The sequence below is a fragment of the Salvia splendens genome, chromosome 15, assembly GCF_004379255.2.
Source record: "Salvia splendens isolate huo1 chromosome 15, SspV2, whole genome shotgun sequence".
Lineage (NCBI taxonomy): Eukaryota > Viridiplantae > Streptophyta > Magnoliopsida > Lamiales > Lamiaceae > Salvia > Salvia splendens.
The window spans coordinates 11,543,215-11,561,503 of record NC_056046.1 but is presented as its reverse complement, the minus strand read 5'-3'; the positions used below and the strand labels follow the sequence as shown (position 1 = coordinate 11,561,503).

The window sequence follows — 18,289 nt, the reverse complement described above, 5'->3', positions numbered from 1 at the left end:
AATTAGCACCCCAACTTCCTGTAAAATATGTATCAACCCCTACATATGTTTAAAATTGCCCATATAGATCAGATTACCTAACTTTTGTGGAGCAAAACAACATAAATTTTTCATTTTTCAAATTAGTTGAGGTATTTCATTTCAAGGAGAGAAGAGAAAAAATATAGTACGATAAAACAAAAATATTTTGTTACAAAAATATGATTCAACCACAAAAAAATAAATAAAAGTATTTTGTTGAATGTAAATTGCTATCGGTACAATTGTGTTGCACTTCGTTCACAATATGTTGTGAAGCGCAGCAGCAATATAGAATATACTCCCTCCATCCCACTCAAGATGGTCATATTCTCGAATGAAAAGGAAAAACGGATTTAGTCTCATTTATGTTACTCTACGTACTTAACTTTTTAAACATCGATCTCTTAAAACTCGTGGCCAAAAAAAAATTTAACTTTTGATAGGACATGAGATATAAAACAACAATGCAAATATTTAAAAATATGGCCCTAAATTTCTCATGTGTTTCGTGCCTAATTATTGTGTTTGATGAACATCATATTGTGCTATGCTTATGACCTCTATATATAGATTCGGCAATATGTATTCCATGAGACAGTTTAAATTACTACTACTACTAGAGAACTGATATCAAGTAAGAGGGCAGCACTGCCAGCACATATATATTGCTCCATATGGCTTGGACAAAACTGAGAACTGAGAAGCCAGCCCATACTCTACAATTACATGTAGTTTACAGCCATGTAGTTTGACAGAAAAAGGTGATATTACAGTTTATGAGAAAGAGAGGTGAAGATGATATGATCAAGCACTATTGGGAGCAGATCCAAGGTCCCTGAGCATGGCCACAACCTGCAGCATATTAGGGCGCTTGGAGGGGAAGTCGTCCACACATTGCAGCGAGATCTCCAAGTACTTCACCATCTCCTTCACCTGCTCTGCCTCGTCCTCATCCGTGGCCTTGTTCAGCTCCGCATCGATCACCTCCATCCCCTTCCCTTCCCTCACCTTCCCCTTCACCCACCCCACCAGATTCGTGTCCCCGAAGTCCTCCTTATCTGTCGGCCTCTTCCCCGTCAGCAGCTCCAGCAGGATCACCCCGAACGAGTACACGTCACCCCTCGACGTGCACCTGAAGCTCTGGTAGTACTCAGGTGGCACGTACCCTGGCGTCCCCGCCAGGGTACTCACGCTCAGGTGCGTGTCCAGCGCGCTGATCAGCCGCGCCATCCCAAAGTCGGACACCCGCGCCTCCATCTCGTTGTCCAGCAGCACGTTGCTCGACTTCATGTCGCGGTGGATGATATGCGGGATGCAGTTGTGGTGGAGGAAACAGAGCCCCTTCCCCGCCCCCCTCGCGATCTTCTTCCTCTCCTCCCACCTCAGCAACCTACCACCGCCGCCTCCTTCCTTCCTCCTCGACCGCCCGTGGAGCATCTCCTCCAAGCTGCCGTGATCCATGAACTCGTACACGAGAAGCCTTTCCTCTCCAATTTTGCAGTAGCCTAGCAGAGGGACTAGATTCTTGTGCTTGATTTTCCCTAGCGTTTCCATCTCTGCCATGAACTCCCTGTCGCCTTGGCAGCTGAGGCGGATGAGTTTCTTTATGGCCACGCTGGAGCCGTCCTTGAGCGTGGCCTTGAACACCTCCCCGAAGCCGCCGGAGCCGATCATGCTAGCAGCGGAGAAGCCGTTGGTGGCCTCGATCAGCTGGGAGAATTTGAGCTTCCTCAGCTGGCGCTGGAACGTGGCGACGTTGATGCTGAGGGGCTCCCTCTCCTTGTCGATCTTCCACGTGGTGGCGGCGTACGAGGCCTGAAGGCTGCTCAGCATCTTCACCCCCTCCGCCTCCCTCCGCCGCGCCCTGACCGCGATGGCCCACACGATCATGATGCACACGGCGGCTACGGATATCAGTATCCCCATCACCACGCTGTTACCCCACGGGGAACTCCTCCCGCTCTTCCGCCCCTGTTCGTCGTCGTCCGGATTGGAAGAGGCTTGAGTGTACTGGCATTCCTGCAACGGGACGCCGCAGAGGCCGGGATTGTTAGCGTACTGGCTCGCCGGAAGAGTGCTCAGCTGCCCTCTCTGCGGAATCTGGCCGGTGAGCTCGTTATAAGACAGATCAATCTGCACCAAGAAGGACAGCATCGAGAAGGACTCCGGAATATGCCCCTGCAGTCTGTTGTGCGAAGCGTCGAACACGCCGAGATCCTTGAGCTGCCCTAGCGTCGCCGGAATCTCGCCGGATAACTGGTTGTGCGATATGACCAGAACCTGTAGAGCTATCATCTCCCCAAACGCATCTGGAATTTTGCCGCGGAGCTGATTGTAAGAGAGATCGAGATACTCGAGCGTCTGATACCGCGTGAAGAGACTCAAAACAGGGCCGGAGTAGAGCCTGGTGAAATCGCAGGTCTTGAGCGAGGGAACCTGCAGCAGCCGCTCGGGGCGGATTCCGGCGAATTCGAGAAGGCCTCCGACTCCTCTGCACGAGTTCCCTACGTTCCTGACGAAGACTAGTGTGTTTCCTGATAGAATTCCGGTGAGCGCCTTCGACCCGACCTGTCGCCCTAGCCGCGGCGGGATCTCGCCGCTTAATTGGTTGCTGTTGAGGTCTAGCCATATTAAACTGGTGCAGCTCGCTAACTCGTTCGGAATCTTCCCGCTTAAGCTGTTGCTTGCGAGTTGCAGAACGGCTAGGCGAGATAATGAACCGAATTCCTTGGGGATTTCGCCGGTGAGGGCGTTGCTGGTGAGGGAAATCCACTCTATGTTAGCGCAATTGAAGATTTCCGTAGGGATTTTGCCGCTTAAATGATTGTTGTTTAAGATCAGATTCTTCAGCTTCTTGCATTTCCCCAGCTCCGGCGGTATGCTTCCTTCCAAGCCATTGTACCATGCTATCAGCTGCTCCAGATTCTCCAGATTTCCTAATTCATTTGGAATTGATCCGTTAATGTAATTGATGCTGAAGTCGATTATCTTCAGCTGTGAGCACTGAGACAATTGGCCCGGGATCGGGCCGTAGAGGAGATTATCCGGCGCCCGGAGCTCTTCCAGCGAGGCGGCGCCTGGGCATATATCCGGCGGGATGATCCCTGACAACTTGTTGGAGCTGAAATCCGCCACCTTTAGGTTCTTGCAGAAGGAAATTGACGCCGGAAATTCACCGGAAATCCAATTGCCGCTGAGGAGGAGGATCTCCAGAGATGTTAACTTTTCGAGAATCGAATCAGGGAAAGGTCCGGTCAAATTATTGTTGGAGAGGTCGAGCGTTTGGAGAGACGAGCACGACGCGAAGGAGGCGGGGATCGATCCGGTGATGTTGTTTTTGGAGAGCTTGAGGTCGGTGAGGGAGGCGCACGTGTTGCCGAGCTCCGGCGGAATCCAGCCAGTGAGGCGATTGTGAGAGAGGTCTAGGGTTTGTAAATTTTTCAGCGCGCCAAAAGCAGAGGGGATTTCGCCTGAGAGGAAATTCTCCGGCAGAATCAACTCCACGAGGCTGGTGCAATTGGAGAAGGACGGCGGTAGCGATCCGGAAATCTGATTCCCGGACCAATCAAGGTGAGAAAGGGAGCTGCATTTTTCAATCTTCAAACCGGAGATGGCGCCGGAGACGTTGTTGTAGGATAGATCGAGATATTTCAGCTTATCAATGTGGAGGAAGAGATTCTCCGGTAAAAATCCAGTGATGTTGTTGAAGGCAAGATTGACGTATTCAAGACTGGGACAATTGGCGAACATGTTCTCCGGTAAGTGGCCGATGACGCCGGAGAAGGAGAGCTCGAGCTCCTTGACGGAATATGGAATTTGGAGGAGAGAAGAGTTGGCGTTGACGACGAAGGAGTTGGCGGAGAGGTTGAGGGAGAGGAGCATGTCGAGTGAGGAAAGCGGAGAGAAGGAGATTTGGCCTACGAGATTGGACTGGGCGAGATCGAGGGCGGTGACGCGGCGGTGATCGTTGCAGGTGACGCCGTGGAATGTGCATGGGTCTCTGGTGCGCTGCCAGTCGGAGAGGGCGCCGTCGGGGTCTTGTTGGATCATCTTTTTGAATGAGAGGAGGGCGAGTTTATCGGTCTGTGATGAGGTCGGAGCGGCGGTGGTGGCGGCTGTTAAGAGTAGGAGAAGAGCTAGGTGAGGTAGAAACATCTTCATTTCTATTCATTAAACTCGGATGGATAACTCCCAGAGAACTGAGAAGAGAGTTTTCCTTTGTGTGAAGGAGGGAGGGAGTGAGTGAGCTTTTACAAAAAAGCTTAGTTCTTATATATGCGTATGTTTTTATAATGAAAAAGGGAGGGAAAGTGGGAATCAATAATAAGTAGTAGTCTCTAGTAGAAGTAGAACAATAATTTGAGAGGTGGATTTGATGAAAGTTTATTTAAATTTAAAATGACTCTTACCCTCTCATCTTATATACATGAGTATGAAATTGGTTAGTGGGGGTAAAATCGATAATTAATGGAGATTGATTTTATTTAGTCTCGGACAAGAATATCTTATTAAAGAATTTAATGATGTTTAAACCAAATCTAGAGGACCCAAAAAAACGTGAAAATTGGTCAAAGAAATTAAAGCCCACAGACGGGTTTATGAGTTTATCTTAACGCAGCAACTTTTATAAGAAAGAGATAATACGTGGATACGGTCGTATTCAACTGAGTTTACCCTTAAGAGCATCCACGGTGGGGCGGACGATAGGGCATAGCGCGGACGATGCAACGCGTTTTTATTTTTTTTAATTCGAACAGTGGCGGACGATGGCACGGACGATGCAACGCGTTTTTATTTTTTTTAATTCGAAATTTATCTATTTAAACCTCGATTGTCATTCTATTTTTCATACGAACATTTCTCGCATCTCTCATTTCTCTCATCTCTCACATTTCTCCATCTCTCACAAACCAAAATGAACCACGACGACGACCGGAGTTCCTCGGAGGACGGTAGTCCGACCTTGACTCGAGCCTTAAATGCAGCCGTGCACGACGCAATGGCGGAATGCTTAGCCATAATGCAACGCGAGGAGGCGGCAGCGGCGGAGCATATCTGCAGGCCTATTCGACGTCGGACATTGTCCCACGCGAACACGACGTAGCTCACAAACATCTATTTGCAGACTATTTTGCCGAGCAACCACGGTGGGGCCCGACGGTTTTCCGCCGTCGGTTTAGAATGTCTCGTTACCTTTTTCTCAGCATTGTCCAGACGTTGGAGTCACGTGATGAATACTTCCAGTATCGGGAAGATGGCATCTGCAGACCCGGACTTACGCCGTTGCAGAAGTGCATAGTTGCACTCCGTCAGTTGGCCTACGGCACCAGCGCTGACATGTTCGACGAGTACCTCCACGTCGGGGATACAACAGGCCGCTAGTGCTTGAAGAGATTTTGTAGGGGAGTTGTGGAGGCCTACAGCGACACATATTTGCAAAAGCCGACAGCTGTAGATTGCCAGGGCCTAATGAGAATGCACGAGACGGCGCACGACTTTCCTGGGATGCTAGGGAGCATCGACTGTATGCACTGGGCCTGGAAGAATTGTCCGACGGCGTGGAGAGGCCAATTCACTAGTGGATACAAGGGCAGCCACCCGACGATGATCCTCGAAGTCGTCGCTGACCATCGGCTCTGGATCTGGCATGCTTACTTCGGTGTAGCCGGGTCGAACAATGACATCAACGTCCTCAACTCATCCACCCTCTTCACCGAGCAATGCAACGGAAACGACCCAGCCATCGAGTTCACTGCCAACAGGCGCCAATACCACATGGGGTACTACTTGGCCGATGGCATATACCCAAGGTGACCTGTTTTTCTGAAGACGATCTGCTGCCCAATAGGTGAGAAGAGAGTTTTACTTGCGCAAAAGCAGGAGGCGGCGCGGAAGGATGTGGAGCGGGCATTTGGTGTGCTCCAAGCACGGCGGTGCATAAGGCGGGCTTTAGGGCGCCCCACTGTGGATGCTCTAATCCCAAATTGAGATTGAATATGGACCCTTTGATGCAAAAATCAAAGACTGAGATTGAATAAAAAATATCAATAAATAGTAGATAAAATATCAACAAAAGGGTAATATCGTCATTATGTTATCATATGATCATTTTCGTGGGTGTTTTTTTATATCAACATAGTGTATTACAAATATCAACAATATGACATGAGAATATCAACACAAGTACAAGAAAATATCAACACAGTTTTATTGATATTTTACCTACATTATATTAAGATTTTGCATACACTATATTGAGAATTTTTTGCATTTGTTGATAAAAGCTATTTATCAACATGTACGAAAATTGAAGAATTAATGCTAGTGTTTGATCCAAGAATGAGTTGCTGTCAAGAAGCGTGAGAATGTTCCCTCCAATGGCAGAAAAGGAGAGGGCAAAAATGATAGCTGATGTCAGTGACTTGTCTATATATACTTGGCCAAACCATATAATCCGACTTTGAATATTACTATTGGATTAACCATAACTTTACACTTAATGCAGTGGATTTTATAAGTATTAAGTAATAACATATTCTTATATTAAAGGTCTAAACAAATCTGAAATTTAATCATGATCATTTATTATTTATATATAGGTTTCCATGATTACAAGCATGCACATAATTAATTACAATTATTATGAAAAATATTGTTGCACTGTTGCCTGATGGTAGTAAATTTATAGGCTGGTGAATCAGAGTACAGTGTAATTTAGAAATTAAAATAGATTGTGTTTGCTTAAGGTGACTATAATAAAATTTTGAATGATTTTTAATTGTTGTGAAGATGATTATGTTATACTAGTAGTATAAAGTACAGAACCAAGTTAAAATTAAAAGGGGTGTTTTGAAGTTGAGAAAGCTGTGATTTTTTATTTCTTTTAACTTTCGAAATCGCACTCATTCTAATTATATTTGAGCATCAACCGGAATAAGAAATCTAATAATTACTTATCTTATTTGCACTTGGTTTTGGACCAATGTCTTTTTTTTTTACTTACTATACCCCTTTTTCCCCTGAGATGCTTTGGGGACGTTTTAATGTAAAAATCGTAATTCGGGTGGTGTTGGAAATTTTTATTTGACTCTTATTGAATCATTGGAATAATACTAGTTAATTACACAATCTTAACTCTATTAACAACTAAGTTTGGTAGTACTATCTTTATTAGGAGTACTAATTTGGCCTGATATGTAGTCTCACTCACTCTCTCTCTCTCACACAACTCAATAAGTAAGTGAAATACACATAAATTCCACAATGTGTAGAGTGCAAAATGATGTATGGAATAAGTAAAGTACTCATGACAATGCTTTTACAAATGATATCTTGCAATCAAGTCCAATAACTCATCACAACATGATCCATTTTCTCATTCATTCATTCATTCTATCCTGCAGATTTTTCAAAGAAAAAAAAAGCTCAGTTGATATATAGAATAGAACTTTAATTTGCTTTTCTCAAGAGTATGATGGTATTCATGGTAGTGGTGGTTAGTTTGATGCAAGTAACAAAGTTAATGAAAATACAAAATGATGGCCACCAAGAATTAAAAAAATAGATATGAATCCCATATATAAATGAGGTGTTGTATGTAAAGGCTTAGGGGATGATGATGATGATGATGCCTCATTTCCACCAACTATTTCTGCTCCTTTTATCATGCTCACCACCACACCGTTTGCTTTCTTATTTTAGTGTTTGTGTGTGAACTATATAAGTCTGTATTTTCACCTTTTTTTATATTCTAAAAGACTAAATATCAAAACTGGTCATGAACATATGTCCATTTTACGATTTTAGTCCTATACTTTATCTTTTAAATTTTTGCATCCTGAACATTTCAACTCGGATCACAATTGGTCCTACACTAACAATTCCGTCAATTTTTAAACGGTTTTAACCCGATTTTGATGGTTTTAACAGTCCTATACGGGTTAAAACCGTTTAAAATTCGGTCCAAATCGGATTAAAACCGTTTAAAATTTGACGGAATTGTTAGTGTAGGACCAATTGTGATCCGAGTTGAAATGTTCAGGATGCAAAAATTCAAAAGATAAAGTATAGGACCAAAATCATAAAATAGGCATATGTTCAGGACCAGTTTTGACCTTTACTCTATTCTAAAATTCAAACCCCATCTGGATCAAAAGATTCAAAACTAAAGCTCAACCTTTCCTATCTGGTCGCCCATCAGTGTTCTTGATTACTATAAACTACTACTATTCTTGGTATAGATTTCTCTATTTTGCTCTGATTTGGAATCAGTTGTAAATGCAACTTTAGGGCCCATATTGATAGATTGAATCAGACACACAGAGAAGGATTATTGATATAGTAATACTATGTGTGTGTGTTATCTATCTATATATATGTGTGAGAGAGTGTGTGTCAAGATAACACACAAATATGAAATATAGGACATAATACATCTATTACGTGAATAGCGTCATCTAGTGCCAAGGCATGCACTAGACGCTCTTGTGAGAGATGATTACTTTGCCAATTAGTGAATGATTGCACGTTCTATATATTTTCTATTTATCTTGTGGGATGAATAAAATGAAAAAATAAGATTAATATCTGGGGCGGAAGTAATATAGGTGGTGTTCGGATTCTAGAATAAAATAATACCAAGATACAATCTAGATTGAGTTGCCAGATTATTTTAGTCATATGGGGTTAGCTATGACTAAGGTGATGTTCGGTTTTCAAGATAAAATAATACCAAGATACAATCTAGGATTAAGTTGTGAGATTATTTTAGTCATAGGGGGTTAGCTATGACTAATTATCTCATGATTATCCATCTAGGATTGAGTTGTGGAGTTGAATCTCATGAACCAAATACACTACAAATTTAATCTCGAATACAATCTTGCAAACCGAACACCCCCTAATTATCCCATGATTACCCATCTAGGATTGAGTTGCGAGGTTGAATCTCATGAACCAAACACACTACAAATTTAATCCCGGATACAATCTTGCAAACCGAACACCCCCTGCTATTCTACTATCAATATTAAAACTGGTTAGAAATGGATCATTCAAGAACGAGGATTATTCACTTATTTATAAAGGAGTCATGATCATCCATTTATTGGAAATAGTAGGAATGTTAATAGAACGGAGTCATTTTAGAGGATTCTCTACAAAAAAAATGGAGTATATATTGATTTGTGGCGAAGACAGCACAGCACAGCACAGCACAGCCCATATCAATTTTGTTTACATATTAGACTACAAATATAAATCAATTCAAACAAAATATTTTCATACATGTTGATGTGACCACTCTACACCGGACAAATATATGCGAAACGACATCGTAACCGGTCTCATCATGTCTCATTATTATTCATATTACAAGAGTGGAAAATTTTAAAGCGTAATCTACGAAGGTTTTATTTATTTTCAGCATGTTACAATTAGATCATGTAATTAATCACATATATGCATGACTAATTTTGTTTAATATTTTACTAATATCAATAGGGTGTCAACACCACACCCTATTCAATTTCAACGACGGCCACTGTAATTATTGGAAAACATAATATAGCATTAGCATTAGCATTAGCATGCGATTCCCTTCTAATTGCAAACCTAGTTAGCTGGACTTCTTAATTATGTTCGAATCACACTCATAAAACACTCCAATTTTGGAATACATAAAGCACAATATATTCTTGTGACTAATCCACTTATAATTATTCGTTATCATTAACAAAATGATTTCAACTCCACAGTGAAAAGGACATTTTTTTCACGCCAATAATAATTGTGGGAGTCAACCAAATTTGATGGCTATTTCGAGTAGTCAAAATATTGCTTTAAGAAAACGACGCTACCAAATATCAAACTTTCTACTTGTTCAATTATTGAAACTGCATAGTGGTAGACTATGCTCATTTTGAATATTGAATAAGTAAATAATTTGTTTGTTTTTTCACGAATTTAGGGGAATATTTTTTTTATATCATAATTGTGTTGGTGGGGCTTTGGTTGCAAAAGCAAATTCGTAGGCTGAAAATGAAGACCTTAACATTTGTTTTGGCACGCCTGCAGATGGGACATTGATATCACTCCCCACTATAACCCAAATGATTGGCTATCCCCCATTAATCAATAAACAATTAAAATTGCCCATTGTATAAATTTTTTAATATTGGCCGAGTTAATAAAATTATTTTATTTTATCGAATAATGGGCTATTCAGAAACCACTAGTACTCATTCAAAATAATATTAATAATGATCGGTCCAAATATTAATACTAAATTGATAAAATATAACTAAATGCTCCATATATTAGTTTTAATAATGCAGCACAAATTTTAATGCCGAATTGCTAAAATACGAGTAATACAAAATTGATTAAATATGCCGAATTGCTAAAATATGAGTAATACAAAATTGATTAAATACGAGAGAAAAAAGTTACTTAAACAATAATAAAAGTTAAGTAGTCTACTTTTGAGATAAAACATTAATTTTGATTCACGAATCTATTTGATAGATGGATAAGCACATTTTTTAATTCTTTAATGTTATGATATGACTAATCTTACTACGAAAGTGACATGCACCTTTGACAGTTATGCTCATAGTAAACTCCAAAGATCTCGTCTTTATCATTCAATCATCCGAATAACCAAGTAAAGCATGCATTACATATATCAGTCTCGCAAACATTAAAACAAATAAAACAAATATTTGATGTGACTGAACTCGACTGGTAATTTCTCCGGCTACTCAAACGATAGAAAGAACTCGACTGCAAAACAATGAAGCACAGCTTCACTTTCTCTCTAAATATCCCACTCCATCTTCACGTAGAAACCATTCCTACCTCCTGCTCAGAGGAATCAAAATCATAACAATTGTTAGGCATTACAAATTACAATCTGCAGCGGAAAATCTAAAATTAAATCCTAATGGAAACCCGTTTAGAAGTTTATATACAAGACGGATCTATGAGGAGATATATTCACTGCAATAATTGGGACGGAAGCATTTAGCATTCGTGTATGTGTACGAGTTCTTATAATGCTACTGTATAACTCAAAAATATATATAAAAAAGAAAAGAATGTATAATAATTGTGGCTAATACGAGAGTTGAACTAACCTGCTACCCTTCCTTGTTGGGATAATCAGGCCTCTTTTCTCCAGGCTCTTGTAACGATCTCTGACTAGCGTACAACAGCCCTATTTCCGGAAGCGATACACCCAAAAAAACAACACAAGAAAGTCAATTTCACTTGTAAATGTTGTTAGAGAATTAAGTTGAGGTGATAGTTCTGGAAAGGAAAAGACAAAAGTCAAATGAAAAACCTTCAACTGCCGAAGTGAACCAGTTTTCTCTTCAGTTAATAGAACTTGGAGTGGAGAAGGCTCGAATCTGAAACACGGGATACATATGACATCCTAGATATTAACACTTCAATAGAAGATATGAAAGATAAGAGATAAGTAATTGATCTATGTCACTGTGGTTGCTCCCTATTTCAACAGAACTTCACATGGATGGAAGATAAAAGTTCATAAAAATGCACTATAATCTATCGCCATACTTGTACTTTCCCAAGCGAGATGGACGAGCTTTCAATCTTTCTTGTTTAGCAACAATCCGCCGAAGATGTCTGTTATGTTTCTCTTCATCCTCTTTCGCTATTTCTTGCATTATTTCTGATAAACTACTCACACCAGAGAACCAACTTAGTGCATTTAAAGTAAAGCACGATTATCTTGGATTGGAGATGTATTAATTCTTTACCTGTCTATGTCTTTTGAAAGTCCCTTCACTTTTCTGGCTTCTGCTTCAATTCTCAACTGTTCTTTCCGTCTAGCCCTCCGGTTGAACTCCACCCGTGTCACCCTTTTGGTTTTCTGAGAACTGCATAGTTTCCATCACAACCAGTGATATTCAACTTTCTTTGACAACTTATCTTGAGAATATAAATATCATATGGATCAATCAATTTAACATTGAAAACTGATTCCACCAACAGTCCAAAACCAATAGAGAGATACTCAATAATCAATATGGACACCACACCATATACAAGAAACCATAATTCTGCAAAGCAAAGCTACTATTCCACTTATCCGTGCAGAAAAGGGAAACAAATATATTTAATGATCAAAAGAAACAAAGTCCAATAAAGACTCTCACCTCTTTTCTGCATCCACATCTCCGTCATCATCCTGATTTTCATTTTGCTCATCATCATCAGTTCCATCATCCGCATCTGCCTCAAGGAAATATTTCTGATGCATTTAAGATGGAAGTGCATGACAATTTCATAAGTAAATAAGTGAAACTGTTAAAGCACATTTCAAGTAACAAGTTTGGGATGAGGTACGTACGTATTCTTCATCAATAGCTTCACCAGGGACAACTAAAGGGATGGGCTGAGGCCCCAATTCATGTTGGTAAATTTTTTGCATTTCATCTGCAACAGCACGAGCTAAAGCATCCTATAATAACAGTTCAAGGATTAACCATTAATATGGAAAGAAAAGGGAAAATGATGAAAGTACATAAATAAAAGATAGCTACCAACCTGATGGCTCTCGGGATGAGGATTGAAAGAACATCCAGGATGTTCAACCTCGACAGCAGGAATAATGCAAGTCTTGGGCTTCTGTCATTATTAACAGCTAATTAACCCCAATGGATTAAAAAAAACTTATGTCTAGTGAACTATATTGCTCAGTACTAAATTTGCACTCCCAAAAAGTTCTGGACACAGACAACTGAGAAACTATCAGAATCTCAAGCATGCAAACCCATCACATAATGATTCCTTAAACAATATAATTGGCTACACATGCAGACACCAAATATGCATGCTAAATAATGTTATACCTTTTTTATTTTGGCCTCGACTCCTCCTGCAAAAGTGAAATGCAAAAATCTATTATGAATAACAAATGGTTGTCGCAAACAAAAGTAGAAAGAAATAGACATATACACATGCATATATGCGCACACGCGCGCACCCACACAAATGGAGTTACCTTTCTCTTCCCACAAGTCAAGAACACCAGAATCGTGTGTACTTTCATCCTGAAATGATTGAATTAGAAATATAAGAATTGCCCTAATTCACTTGAAGAATCACTTTGAAGCAACTCCAGACGAAACTAACCTTCAGACTGCCCTGTGCAACATCTTCATCTACTGGTGTTGGTACAGCTTTACCCTTTCTATTTGACTTTTTCTTATTCTGTGTAGAGGACGGAATAGCTTTGATAAAAGGGTTTCTCTGCAAAACACTATCACATCGCAGTACTTTTTCTCTGTTTTTCTCAATCTTCCGCTTAACAGAAAGATCTGCAAATGAAAATCTCCAGTTGGTTGCATTCTAAAATGATCATGATTCTCAAGAAGGCCAGAACAAGGCTTGTAGCTACATATCAGTTCTGAACAGTTCATTAAGAAATAAAATAGCAACAAAGCCTATAGTTATATGGAAATTATACTTCCAAACAGTTCACTAAGAAATAAGATAAAATACAAGTGAATGAGAGCTATCAAATAACAAAATTGTATCATAAATTAATAATTGGTTTCGGATAGGAAAGCTCAAACTATAAATTATAAAATCCAATATCAGTAGAGAACTCTTATAAAGCAATTCATGACATCCACCAGTCCCATTGCAGATTACAACATTCAGTAGACTTCTCTGAGAAAAAGTACATAACTTTAGAGCTTATTTCATCAAAGACCCTCTCTTGTTAAGTTTCACTAACTGAATTGGAATTCAAATTCAAAGCATACTAAAATTCTTAATCGTGATATTGATATCTCTTGGAAGTACTACATTTTCTTACTAAATTTCTAGAACCCAACAAAAGACTTCATAGCTACTAAATTTCTAAAACCCTACTAAAGATGAAAGTTCAATTGAATAAATAATCTATCAATTTGAAAGAGGTTCCCCAGAGTTTTTATGTATTCAGTGTAACAATCAAAAACAAGTTTCATACCTCTGGATTTATCAAGGAAGAAAAGAGAATCGCTAGGCACATCAGCCAAAGAGCCACCGGAAAGAGCGTCTTTGGTGGTTTTCTCAAAATAATCTTCAATGTCTTCAGTGCTTATGTTTGCCCTCCATTCTTTCTTTCCCTTCCTTGAACTCTTCGCTCTCTTACCCATCGCTGCAGGCCTCTCTGTCCTCCTCTCTCGCGAAGAAGAAGTGGCGGTACAGAAAAAAAGGCAAAGAAGAAGAGCGGGTGGCGGCTCTGGTTTTATTTTAGGGATTCTTTTTCTTTCTTATTTTTATTTTTATTTTTATTTTTATTTTTATTTTTATTTTTTCTAATTGTAGTTCTGCGGGACAAATATACCCCTGGGAAGAAAATCATGGATTCAGGTAGTTGACTTCCAGTTAAATTGCAGCAAATCGATAAGCTGTATAATGAATTCTTGCTTGATTTTTAGCAGCTCTCAACGAAATGCGAGCTGCCATCACTATGAATTGCACCATTATCATCTTTTTTACTACACACATATTTGAGCTTGGTAGTAGCGGAAGAATTTTGAGACAACGTGATAGGTTCTTAGGTTTGGGACAATTTTTCATTTTTAGGATTAAACTTTATAGATATACCAAAAATTGGTCAATTCTTGGAAATTTTTGTGTTCACCTTCATAGTTTTATAATTTGCAAGACCTATAAAAGGCCAAGGCCCACACTATTCACCCATGAAAGTTGTTGCAATCCAAACTCGAAAGTATAGTGGTAGCACAATAGTGTTTGGTACTTTACGTGAATGACATGATATTTGTATGCAACAACAAAAAGGTGTAGTCATATCATAAGTAAGGGTATGGTTGTCAAGTCAATTTGAGATGAAAAATATAGGAGAAGATAAATATATTAAGGGCTAGTTTGATGTTTGCTAAATGGGCAGAATTGGTGTGAAAACAGGTGAATAATGATGGTTCGGCGTATATAATTATGGCATCCTACTTGATATTTGAAAACTGCTCCGCTACAGTGCATCGATAATCGTGTGTCAGATTACCAATTTGACCAGTGAAATTTGACATTTTGGTGTTGGCACGGTTTATAGGATTGGGTAGTCGGTGGGATTTGTGTGGAATGACAGGGGCAATATTGGTCAATCACGCCTACAATAGTAGTCAAACAAATCCATCACATCAAATTCTGACACTCTTTTCTTGTACACCAATTGATGCAATTGACTTTCATTATAGTGGGGTCATCAACATTTAAATATGACCACATTTATTTCTTCAAAGTGAAAATATGGAAGACCGAACAGGTCCTAATAGTATCAAAGTATTACGGAATAAGAAATTGTTGCGGTTATCTCAATAACCACAATCGAACAACGCTGAGACACTTTAATATTTACAATTCCAATCATGAGTTCTTACATTTTCCACACAGAATCAACATGTCCCAATGATGTGTGCCCAAATACACATAATAATATTGAAAAATGAGGCATATTCTATATATTGTCAAATAGTAGAACTATGAATACTATGATAGTACATAATTACAATCTAGGCGAATATTTGCTTTGTCAATAGTGCGATACGAAGATTGATGTCTAACCATAAAAAACATTCAACCACCATAAATATTATATCAAGTACCTTAAAATGATTAAGTTGTAGGAGTATGTTCTAGTTCGTGGAGAACATAAAAATCGTCAATTTGAGCAGAAAAGTAGCTCAACAAAAACCGCGGATTGTTACTATTTCAGAAACGAAATTGCCAGTCAAATTAAACCGGTGATCAAAGTTTAAACAAACAATCCTGGATTGCAGTGGCTTATTGCTCTGACCATAAAAAACATTCAGACCAAAGCTAAAAGAAAAAGACTTTGCATTAATATCGACATATATGCATATTCAACTCCTATTTCATTACAAGATACCAATTTCAAAATATAGCAAATCATTAATAAGAGCAAATACTTCGCATATCATCACCCACTCTAAGTTGAATTCTTTAACTTGGAAATCAAGGCATGTACTTATATAAATTGCTAAATTCAGAAAAGGAATTGCAAACATCAATATATTAAACACACAATTGTGGCAAACATCAATATATTAAACACACAATTGTGGCAAACATCAAAACAAGGCGGATTCAGAAACAAAGGCAGCAATAAGTGCTCGCATTTGAGGTGATATTTTGCATCTAAAATGTTTACCAAAATCCAGAGACAGCCTACATCATAATAAAATTTCAAAAAGGTATTGCCACAGCAAGAAACGGCGCAGAGAAATCAACGGAGCCTCCTCGCCTCTCTCTCAGACTCCAACAAGGTGAGAATGTCACCCTCCCTAACGGGTCCCTTGACGTTTCTCATTATGAAACGGTTTTGATCATCAATGAATTTCACCCTGACCTGAGTTACCTGCCCACGAGATCCAGTCCTCCCAATGACCTTGATAACCACAGCATGCTTGATTTGTGATTCCATCCTGCTAAAGGATAAACATCCAGATTGTAAGCTAATTTGGTCTTTTACTAAAACAGAAGATTCTTGTAGGAGATATTAAGCCAATTTGTTATTTTCCTAAAACAGTAAATAGATTAGGACACACATAAACAAAACACATACTTGCTCCCGTGTAGAGGAATGCGTCCAGTATCCTAATCTAGGTTAATCTAATTCTAATTGGATAGCTATGCTAGTGTATACAAATTATTTAAAACTGAAGATATTTATTGAGATTATTGATACTTAATGCTTTCAACAATTCTACAAAGGAAGCAATAATGTACAATAACACCACGAACAATCTAGCTCACGATGCGCGGAAATAAAATTAAGAATTCACACAATTCTGCCGCGCAAACCTACAACGGAAGCAAGCAACAATTGAAGAACAACATACAAAAACAATCGATACCAGAAACCGATAAAAATAAAACTGAAGAAACGCCAGGCAATAATCGAAAGTAGCACAATACAAACAAATCGAAAAACCTGGAGAGCAAAGCAGAAAGCCGCTGCAAAAAATTATTGAGGGATAGCTAAAACCCTAGCACTGGTTTTTTTTTATATCGAAAGAATGAAGGATAGTGAAGAATATAAAAATTACTGTGAATGTATAGCGGCGCAACCAATGAATTAGGGCTTTTATTAATTTTCTGTTTTTATTTGTTAAATCTAATCGAATTTTTGTAGTGGGGGCCGTTTAGTTCGACTGTGGTGTTCGAACGTTTCATTTTGGGCCGAGCCCAAACTTATTGAAATCGATTAACGACAAAAATAAAATAGTTTTACTTACTAAAATTGAAGTAATGACATCAATACAATAACACAATAATAAGGAATGCATAAAACTCATGGCATGCAATAAAAATATCCAACATTGTCATTACTCATTATTATTATATTAAATATGTTCAACTAATTACCATATACTAACACTATACAGTTGTGAGACGAGAAGGTGTGATAATTTTAATTGAGCCTGACAATTATATGTATTCTAAATAATAGTAATACTAGGAGTTGTGATCATTGTCGAATCAATTTTAAAGATCGAACTAGAGATCAAATTAGGATCATTAGATCTAGTTGTTTTTATCAAATTCGCTGATATGTAAATTATTTCGATCGTCATTACAAAGCCAATTTACTTCATTCTAGCAGGTTTATTAAATCATTCTGGTCTGGTACGTGATGCCTTGAAACTATAATATGTTTTTACTTACTTCCAGTAGGTTTTGAAAAGATTCAACACATGCTTCATTCGAATTCATTAAACTGTGTTTTTACTTTATTCACTTTTAAAAATACAATTCATTCCAGTAGGTTTATTACTTCATTAAAAAATGTTATTACTTCATTGGACAAGATATTTACTTCATTATAGTGGGACTTCAAATGTTTCTACGTATACTCCATTCAAATAGTGTATTACATCATTCAATGTGCTTATTACACCATTCAATTAGGCTATCACTTCATTTTGTTGTCATAGCTGGAATTTTAGGACTATCAACGTCGACAGGATGGTCTTGACGTCTCCCGCGAAACATGTGTGTACTTGGATGAAGTAATAATCCTATTTGAATGAAGTAAAAAACCTACTGGAATGAAGTTAAATCATCCTAATATTTTACTTCATTATAGTGGGACTTCAAATGTTTCTACGTATACTCCATTCAAATAGTGTATTACATCATTCAATGTGCTTATTACACCATTCAATTAGGCTATCACTTCATTTTGTTGTCATAGCTGGAATTT

General features: G+C 38.8%; 2 protein-coding genes across 2 annotated transcripts; both read right to left on the bottom strand.

Moving 5' to 3' along the window:
* Nucleotides 1–651: 651 nt before the first annotated feature.
* Nucleotides 652–4,384, bottom strand: LOC121766333 (serine/threonine-protein kinase BRI1-like 2). Its single transcript, XM_042162598.1, has one exon. It carries the CDS (start codon nt 4,180–4,182, stop codon nt 826–828), a length of 3,357 nt encoding a protein of 1,118 aa, XP_042018532.1. The 5' UTR covers nt 4,183–4,384; the 3' UTR covers nt 652–825.
* Nucleotides 4,385–10,636: 6,252 nt separating this feature from the next.
* On the bottom strand, nt 10,637–14,268 carry LOC121769100 (ribosome biogenesis protein NOP53-like). Its single transcript, XM_042165787.1, has 12 exons — nt 14,027–14,268; nt 13,183–13,367; nt 13,052–13,100; nt 12,900–12,925; nt 12,595–12,675; nt 12,398–12,508; nt 12,204–12,298; nt 11,805–11,924; nt 11,602–11,724; nt 11,363–11,429; nt 11,157–11,236; nt 10,637–10,881 (listed from the first exon to the last, which is right to left on the bottom strand). Exons 1-12 carry the CDS (start codon nt 14,193–14,195, stop codon nt 10,875–10,877), a joined length of 1,113 nt encoding a protein of 370 aa, XP_042021721.1. The 5' UTR covers nt 14,196–14,268; the 3' UTR covers nt 10,637–10,874.
* Between the last annotated feature and the right edge of the window lie 4,021 nt (nt 14,269–18,289).

Excerpts from the sequence above, each read along its gene's own strand:
- LOC121769100 (XM_042165787.1), bottom strand. The coding sequence starts at position 14,195 with ATGGGTAAGAGAGCGAAGAGTTCAAGGAAGGGAAAGAAAGAATGGAGG. Across the intron at positions 11,430-11,601 it reads TCTCGCTTGGGAAAGTACAA|ATTCGAGCCTTCTCCACTCC; the intron begins GTATGGCGATAG and ends CCCGTGTTTCAG. Across the intron at positions 11,237-11,362 it reads GTTCACTTCGGCAGTTGAAG|GGCTGTTGTACGCTAGTCAG; the intron begins GTTTTTCATTTG and ends TTCCGGAAATAG.
- LOC121766333 (XM_042162598.1), bottom strand. The coding sequence starts at position 4,182 with ATGAAGATGTTTCTACCTCACCTAGCTCTTCTCCTACTCTTAACAGCC.